The following is an 8,785-nucleotide window of genomic DNA, read 5'->3' as shown; positions in this document are numbered from 1 at the left end:
CGTCGTCGTCGGTGGCGTCAAGCCCGGCGGCGGAGAGCCCCGAGGCGGCGGGCCCGAGCGGGGCCTTCCGCGAGCTGCTGGAGGCTTGCCGTAATGGAGACGTGACGCGCGTCAAGCGCCTGGTGGACGCTGGCAACGTCAACGCCAAGGACATGGCCGGCCGCAAGTCCACGCCGCTCCACTTTGCCGCTGGTCAGTGCCCGGAGGGGCCGGGGCGGCTCCCTATGGGACTCGAGGGCCGGGGCTCGAAGGTGCTGGGGGAGGGGAGCTATCTGAGCTCCGTATTTCTCACACCGAGGCAGAGAGGGGCTTGTGTATGTGGTGGTAGTCTAAAGGCACCGACAGATTTCTCTGTGTTCCTCACGTGGCCTTCAGACTTTACCTTGTTTGCTTTGGAAGTGAGAAAGGAGTTCAGGATGGAATTTTCGGGGAGTGATGGATTTCACTTCTGATAGCTCCTGAAAGCTAAAGACACCAAGAATTAAAGCCAGTGCCTCATAGCTTGTAACTTTTTTCTTTCCAGTTGATCTTTCCCCTCCTCACTCAGACCTGAACAGGTGCCAAAAGATGAACTGAAACAATTGAACTTGGTTAGAAAGTCACAGATGTGCTGAGGAGATGCTGTGCATCAATGCAGGGAAGTGGTAGCACATCAAAAATTACATTGTGAAACAAACTGACAGTGAGATTTAAAAGGTGACCTTAATAAGAAGTAACCACTGTTCTATCCCTGGAAGTGCTGGAGGCCAGGCTGGATGGGGCCCTGGGCAGCCTCCATCTAGTCGGGTAGAACCAGCCTATGACAGGTGGTTGGACTGGGTGGGCTTTAAGGTCCTTTCCAACCCAAGCTGTTCTGTAATGATTCTATGATTGCCTCTTAGCAAGCACAACTGTCACAGGTGAGTGTAGTTTATAATGAGAACAAATGTTGCAGGGATTAGCCTTCATGGGGGGGGGGCACGGGGTGAATTATTTTCATGATAAGAGTAAAATGGGAGATGCTAGGTCTGTGGTCAGCAGGGCTTTGTGACAGATGCCGCAGTGTTGCTGCCTTGCCTGAGCTTTAAGTGGTGCTCTATTATGCACAAATAAAGTAATTAATAAGATTGGTGGGTGGTCAATATCTATTATGGTGTTTGCCTTTAAAGCAGCACTTCAAAGCTGTTAACAGAAATGGGTGTTTTCTTAGCAGTGTTGCTGAGAACTTTGAGCTGATGTTCAGCTGTCAATCAGATACTGCTCTTTGAGCTTATGTAGGTTTATTGTCCTTTCTGAAGTCCTAGTGGTGTTTCCTGATACCCCCTAGGGAAACTTTTGGTTCTGAGCTCTTTCCTTTTCATTCTCTAATCTCCTTGAATTGTGAAGTGTCTCAAATGTGGAGACAGACTTCTGTGGACACTGGGATGTAATGCTGGCACAACCACACATGTGCATGTGAAGTGCTTGATGTTTTTGAGACTAATCTTGAGTTTGCACTGCTTATTTTGGATTTGAACTTGTAATAACACCTCGGTGTGTCCCCTTAAACTTCAAGGTCTCAGGTTGTACCTTCAGGGCTAGGGTAGACTAGTGCTGAAGTTGTGATAATAGCTTCTACTTTGATTAGATAAGAAGCAGACAAAACTTTAGATAAGGTTTTAAAAGGTGAGAGTATTCATAGGATGTTACTGTAACAGTAATGAAAGATACTTACAACATGAGGAAAACAGTAGGTGAAGTTCTTATGTCTAACAGGTATCTGTTGTCTTTGTCTCCAGACTTGGAGATCATCCTTAGCTGCAGTACATATTTCCCATCAAATAAATGAGTATATCTGATTCAAAAGGATTTGGCCCGTAGAAAGCATTAGGTAGATTTCTTAGTATAGATATCTTGAGGTCTTTTGTTTTGGACAAGTCTGCACGCATGTTGTTGAATGCAGCTTGTCCTGGGCAGTACATATTTGCTCATGATGCAGTGTTGATTTGATTTCCCATGGCCTTATGAGCACAGGAGTCTGCTGTGTGTATTAAGCTATGTTGTGAATTATAGCTCCTGTTTTAGGAGACGTATCTAAATAGAAATTGCATGGCATTTATAAGGGAATAGGAGTTGAACAGTGCTGTATGCTTCTTCCAGAGCTCTTGAAGCTAAACTCTTCAGGCAAAAATAGAGAGTTTCGCTTCTGTTTCTGTGGGTTATGGCAGAAGAATTATTTTAGTAGCTAGTAAATTTCTATTTTTTCCTGTTTTTTTTTTTTGTTAGAGCAGCTGGATTCTTCGTTATTATTTTTTCCCTGGGAACTTAACTGAACTAGAGGGAAATCTTTTCTTCTCAGATATCCTTTTTGGCAACAATTTGAGGCAGCTAACTTGCTTTTACTGTTAGAGGATAGGGCTGCTTTAGTTCCAGTTTAGTGCTGGTTTAAGATTAAGTCCAGATTTCCTTAAACTTTCGAAGGGTTCTATTTTCTGAATCACTCATATCATCTTTCTCATGGCAGGAGGAAGGTAAAAGGGGGGCTTTGAGAACATTCAGGGTTCTTAGCATGTGCATAAACTTAAAAATGAGAACTGAAATTTCTGTAGTTTAGTTTTTAAAGCAACTAACGAACAACAAAAACAGACAAAAAAACAAACTAGAAAGGGTTATAAACCTTGTTTGAGAAGTGGGAGTTATCAGTCCATTATCTATGTATGGATAAAATGTGCATTGTCAAATGAAGTTAAAGAAAATCTGGATGATAACAGCTTCATCTGGGAATGTCTTGAGTTGTTAGTTGATCTGAATGATGGGGAATTAGTTCTTGAACTTAGTGCTGAAACATCTAGCCTGATGATTAAGACTGCCCTGCGTTGGACTGAATATTGAAGCTGTATCAGGGTGATTTGAATAAAAGTTCCTTTTTTTTCTGTTTTTTTTTCTCATCCTCTGACTGGTTGGCGGCAGCCTGTCTTGAAATTCTGAGCTTCCGTCAGGAGGTGTGCTTAGAGAGGAAGACTGGATTGTTTAATCAATGGATATACAGATGGTATAGATATATATCCAGAAGCTTGGCTAATATAATTTATATTGGAGAAATAAGAGAAAGTCACCCTGTCCTGGGCTCGCGAGATGAACTCCTGATGGAGCAGATCTCCAGAGAGATCCTTCCCTACCGGCAGTCAGCTCTTAAATGGGTCTAGGAGAGGTGCAGCCAGGCTCCACCCCTTCCTGCAGCACAGGTGAATTGCCTTCACCTGTGCTCCCGTGGCTGACTCATTGCTCGCCTCAGGTGATCAATCAAAGGTTCAGGCCGTGATTCAGCAGCCCCATACACTGGATAATGAATGAAAAACAGATTCTAAAGATTTGCAAATGATTGAATTAAAAATAGAAAAAAGAGATGAAATGGAAGTGTAAATGTGTTTGTTTGTTTCTTTTATTCATTTCTTTTCCAATGCAAACTACCATAAAAACAACTTAAAAGAAGCAACTGCACTAGGCCAGAAGAGAGGTTTGTTTGGCTTAAGGCTTTATCTGTACTGTTGGCTAAAAGCAGATGTCTAGGCCAGAGTTACATGGTTGCCCTGTTTGTTAATACGTGTTATTGTCTGAATAATTGGGTACATATTTACACACAGCTGCGAAGTTGCAGAGTTTGAGACTGTCTTTGCTTGTTCAGTGCATCAAGGGAGGGAGGAGAGGGTATAAAAGGCGGAAGAAAGGGAAAGAGATATGATGAGAGCAGCATGTTATTCAGTTTACAAATTAGCAAACTTTATTTGTGCTCTGATTTTGATTATGTTTTTGAGGATGATATGCACACTCTTTAAAACTGAAATACATTGCACATACTGACACTCATCTGGAAAAATGGGGTGCACTTGTATAGGAACTGTCATTACACTTACCCATTTGTAGAATCAGAAGGCAAGGATTCCTGTGATTTGTTACCTGGCTGTTTGGGACTTCTTTTCTCAGTATTTAATGGCTTGCTAGGAAAAACTCAGCTGTTACTATTTATTTCTCCATCAGTGGTCTGTTTCTTGGTTTGACAAAGGCCTTGTCTTGTGAAGAGGTAAAATTATTATGCTAGCTTCAGGAGTGATTTTGAGAATTCATGGCAAATCCCAGGGCTGGCAAGAATAATCAGGAGCCTTCTTGGTAATGGACTTGCTTCTTTCCACGTGGAAAAAATGTTAGCCTTACAAAAGAAAATGCATGTTTTTGTTGCTGACAACTTGATTCATGTGTTTAGATCTAGTTCTTGGTGGTTTGTAGTCAGGAATAGAAGTGCTCTCAACAGTGACTGGGTGGATGAACCTGATGGAAAGAAGTAGAGTCTTTGCTAGCTTCTACGTACAGCCAGTCATAAGCTTGTCCAGATCACTCCTTGGTCACTTGACAAGGAATGTCATCAGTGATATTCCTTGTTTTCTTTCAGTTTTGGTCTGTAGTAATGGCAATGAAAGCTTGTATGCAGAAAGAAGTTTTCAATAAGCATGCCTGCTACTAGTTATCACTGTTGGAAGTCCAGTCTTTTTGTGAAGTCTAACAGATGTCACTGTTCTTTAGAAGATTTCTGGAGTAAACAACTAATGCTGAAGAATTCTTTGTCAGCTAGCAAGCTGTTAATTTTAAGAACACAATCTGCTTTGCCATGTGGAAGTCGGCTGAGGAATGGAGAAGGCAGATGTAATACAACTAGCTGCTGGATGTTGCTTGCAAGAGGGAGACAGAAAATGGCAAGAAGCAGTCTGTGGTCTGTTACACACCTCCACTCTGTGCAGAGGTACCTCGACTGATCACCTGTGGGACAAGATAAAAGAGGCTAACTTAATTTGCTTGGAAAGCCTTGCTTTTGGCTATCTTCATAGAATCCTTAGAATTGGAAGGGACCTTTAAAGGTTGTCTGGTCCAACTCCCCTGCAGTAAACATGCATATTCATAATCTACTCTTACTGATTTTGTTGCAGTTGTGTGGGATATCCGTGCCACAGAAGAGATGTCTCTGCCCTTACTCAGACAGGTGCTTGTAAAACTGAGTCACTGATTAATTCTGCCTAGTGCAATTTAAAGTAGGGCTAATGATGATTAGCAGCTGGATTCATGCAGATGGTGCTGATCAGTATAGATTGTGGTGTTGATTAAAAAATCTCCTGGCCACCTTAAGGCTCAGGGCCTGTGAAACTGGGACTCTTGCTTGTAAAAGGAAGTGTTCATCAATTACTAGGTGACTAGAACTTTCATTTATACTTTTGTTGTATTTGTATTATGTGAAATGTTTGCTTAATGCTTTCTAGGAAGTTTCTCTTTGACTTGTAATTTGTTGTAATGTCATTCTAAAGATCACTAGTGGAAATTCATTGAAGGGATTTACAGGAGAATACAAATACGAAACCTCAGATGTCCAGCAATACTGAACCAGGTACCCTTTTCCACAGCTTGAAGGCTCTTCAACTTGCTTAGTTAAATCTGTTTAAATGTGTTCTCCGCTGTGAACTGGTAGAAGTGCTGTTGGGTTCCAGAAGAGCTGTATCTTGGGGGGAAAAATCTGGCCCCAGAATGTGCAGTACTGAAGCAAAATTGTAGTGGCTTACCTGGAACTTTGTTCTCAACTCTTTGATTATAGTTTAAAATAATTCTCAAAAGGCAGTGTGTCTCTAAGATGCGTGCTTTTATATTTCAAGGGCTCGTGTTCTAATAGGAGCTATGTTTAGTGCCCTAAAAAGTGGAATATTTTAATGAGAGCTGCTTTCCTGCTTTGCTTAATGTCACATTGAGGCCTGCAGATGTGCTTAACCTGTTGTCATATGCTTACTTAGACTTGAAGTCCTTTTGGAATCTGCATTCTTAAGAGCAAGCAGGGGAAAGGAGAAGGAAAATGCCATGTGAAAGTAGGAATCTTCCTTGTGATGAATTAAACTCTGCACATAACAGCAGCTTTGCAAGGGGTAGAATTAACATTAGGAGAAGTTGCTGTGCTGTGATCAAGTGACATTAATTGGGCAGCAGATGAAACAGTAAACTTGCACTTAGCAGTTCAGGCTGCCTGTTTGATGTGTTGTGCTCACTAGGGAAGGCACTGTTCTACTTCTAGTGGAAAATGCATGTATTTAGTTGCTTCTTTCTTACCAAGTGTCTTGAAAATGAGTTCTGATGATGAACAGGAGATGAGTTCTTAGTACTTTAGAAGCTGGTAGGTGAATTTCACCAGAGCAGGCTTGTATGCATGGGCCTCCTGAAAATATTCTCCTCTACGGTCAGCCTTCATTATTGAATGTTTTCTGCGCAAACATTTGACTGGATTTCTTTGAGGGCCTCTGATTTAAGGTACTTTCTTGTAAGCTCTTTTACTTTGTACATAGAACTTTCACTGGTAACATTCAGAAGATTTTTAGAGCTATCTTCAGTGAAACCACATTGGTTTCTCTAGTTTAAACTGAATGGTGTCAAAAATGATGTCATCTGTTAAATGATATGACATGTAGCTGTCTTGTTTTAATTACAACTGCTGCGTCAGATTTGTCTTGTAGTTGTTTTTAAAGGTTTGTTTCTTTGTTGACTGAAGTTTTTGCTGGTTTGCTCATGGTGGAGCTGGTGGGAAGCTATTTCTCCAATTGATTACTCTTTCTTTGAAAGTGTCCTTGTGGTCTGAAGGGATAAAAACTGCAGAAATCTTTAATGTGCTTTCTTGAAGACGGAATTAGAAGAATTTATTTACCAGATGTTTATCACTGCCACTTCCAGAGACTGCTTTGTCACAAAACCCACGTCAAGCAGCATGTTGAAGTTTACATGGAGTCCTGAAAACTGTGATAGTGAGTGGTTTGAAAAGTTTTCAGGTAGTCAGGATGTTTTTCCTCTAGAGGCAGGAACATGTTAAGCAAATGCTTGTGCAGTTCCAGCCTTGTTTGCAGGGGCTCAGTCTAAAAAACTGAAGGCTAGTAATTGATTTGGCTTTTTAGTGGAAGGCATCCCTTTCTAATTCCCACCTTGCCCAATTTTTGTTTGCTATGAAGATAAACAATATAAATGTGGCAAACTGGAGGGATTGTTTCTTGGTATTTATGCTCTCGGGTCTGCTAGTTTTGCTGTGGGACCAGGCACTCTTTGTTTGCTGCTGTACCTATTTAAGCTGCCATGAGAACTTGCATGTGATGTTTCTTAACTGTCTTTTAGATTTGGCCCTTTGTCTTAACCATAGTCTTGGTTTACTCCTAAGAAACTTCTCCAGGAAAACATATTGAAGGGCTGCAGTGAGGAGACAGTACGAATCCCTGCAGGGTAGCCAGTCTGCAGCTTGGCTGAAGGCCCAGTGTCATGTCATAGCATTAGCTGTAAGTGATTAAGCCAGTGTGGATGCAAGCAGCTGTGTCTAGTCCAGACACTTTGCCATATGGACTGTGGCAGGGGAAAAGCATATTAATTCTACATTGGAAGTCTGCACAATTGTATCTGGTGTTGTGCTGTGGCTAAAAAGAGGCTGAGCACATTGAAATGGAACTCCTGGCCAGGGGCTACTTCTCTGATGTAAGGAAAACATTTGGAAAGTCCTCATCCAAGAAGTGCTGCCTGTCACAGAGGGTGCTGGCTGCTGGAAATCATTTGTTACCACTTTGCCAGCGTGGTACTGCAGCTGAGTTGTATGTTCGACTTGGGGAGAAGCTGTCAGCTTCTTCCTTGCATCCTTTAAGTGTTGTGTATTAATTTCTCTTCTGGAAGAGTTTTAAATATTGTCATTTTTCTTTTTGCAAAGCAGTTGAACGGCAATATGTTTTCTTACAGGGTTTGGAAGGAAGGATGTTGTAGAGCACTTGCTACAGACAGGAGCCAATGTTCATGCTCGTGACGACGGAGGGCTGATACCCCTTCACAACGCCTGCTCCTTTGGTCATGCTGAAGTGGTTAGTCTGTTGCTGTGCCAAGGTGCAGACCCTAATGCTAGAGACAATTGGAACTACACTCCTTTGCACGAGGCTGCTATCAAGGGGAAGATAGATGTGTGTATTGGTAAGTGCGTCACTTACTGAAACTTCACCAGATACGTATTTTGTGCACTTATAACTGTTAATATGCTGAATGTGAGATGGAAGACAGTTGTTGTTTTTTTTTTTTTAAACCATCATGTAGGTATTGTGGTAGTCATTTAGGACTAACTTTTTCATGTTATGCAGTTCAACCTTTGTTGAACTTGCATTTGGAAATGAATATAGAGAGGGATGGTTGAGTCTCCTACCCCTAAGTTAGGGTCTTCAAAGTCTGATTGTAGAATTCTCTCTGCATCTTGGTAAATGTCTTTGCTTTTCAGGCTGCTCTGTATGTTGTCGTAATGGTTAGAAAGATGGTTAACCTTTTATTCTGTACAATATAGAGAAATATTTGTCCTTTGGAGCTTTCGAATGCAAGTTGCAAGACACCACTGCTTACAGTGATTATATATCTTCAGTGTGTGCTGTAGCCTGGAGCAAAAGCAATTTCAAATAAAATTGAACACTTCAATCATTCTAAATGTATCTAGAGCATATAAAGGGCTTTTCAGTCAAGATGTCGTTAACTTTTATGGTGTTTTTGCCTCAATGTATTTAGTATTACTTCAATTTTTTTTATAAATCAAAACCTCTATTTTTATTTTCATAAAATGGCTTAAGTTGCATGGGCCTTAAGTTCCCTTCCAGTTCCAAACCTCTGCTGTGGATCAGGCTTCCAAGGGCCCCATTCATCCTTGCCTTGAGTGCCACCAGGGATGGGTTATCACAGCATCTCTTGAACAGTTAGTGCCTCACCATCCTCTGAATGTATTTCTTTTTTGCATTGAGTTTGT

At 41.4% G+C, this 8,785-nt stretch overlaps 1 protein-coding gene across 1 annotated transcript; it reads left to right on the top strand.

The window, feature by feature from the left end:
- Positions 1-6: 6 nt before the first annotated feature.
- On the top strand, positions 7-8,009 carry LOC104910678 (poly [ADP-ribose] polymerase tankyrase-1-like). Its single transcript, XM_019614604.1, has 2 exons — positions 7-192; positions 7,750-8,009. The coding sequence occupies exons 1-2, from the start codon at positions 153-155 to the stop codon at positions 7,992-7,994; spliced, it is 285 nt and encodes a 94-aa protein (XP_019470149.1). The 5' UTR covers positions 7-152; the 3' UTR covers positions 7,995-8,009.
- The last annotated feature ends 776 nt before the right edge of the window (positions 8,010-8,785 follow it).

The sequence above is a fragment of the Meleagris gallopavo genome, chromosome 4 (assembly GCF_000146605.3).
Source record: "Meleagris gallopavo isolate NT-WF06-2002-E0010 breed Aviagen turkey brand Nicholas breeding stock chromosome 4, Turkey_5.1, whole genome shotgun sequence".
Classification (NCBI taxonomy): Eukaryota; Metazoa; Chordata; class Aves; order Galliformes; family Phasianidae; genus Meleagris; species Meleagris gallopavo.
This window is presented reverse-complemented; position numbering and strand designations above follow the sequence as displayed.

Coding starts and splice junctions, on each gene's coding strand:
- LOC104910678 (XM_019614604.1), top strand. CDS start 153: ATGGCCGGCCGCAAGTCCACGCCGCTCCACTTTGCCGCTG. Junction 193..7,749: donor GCCGCTCCACTTTGCCGCTG/GTCAGTGCCCGG, acceptor GTTTTCTTACAG/GGTTTGGAAGGAAGGATGTT.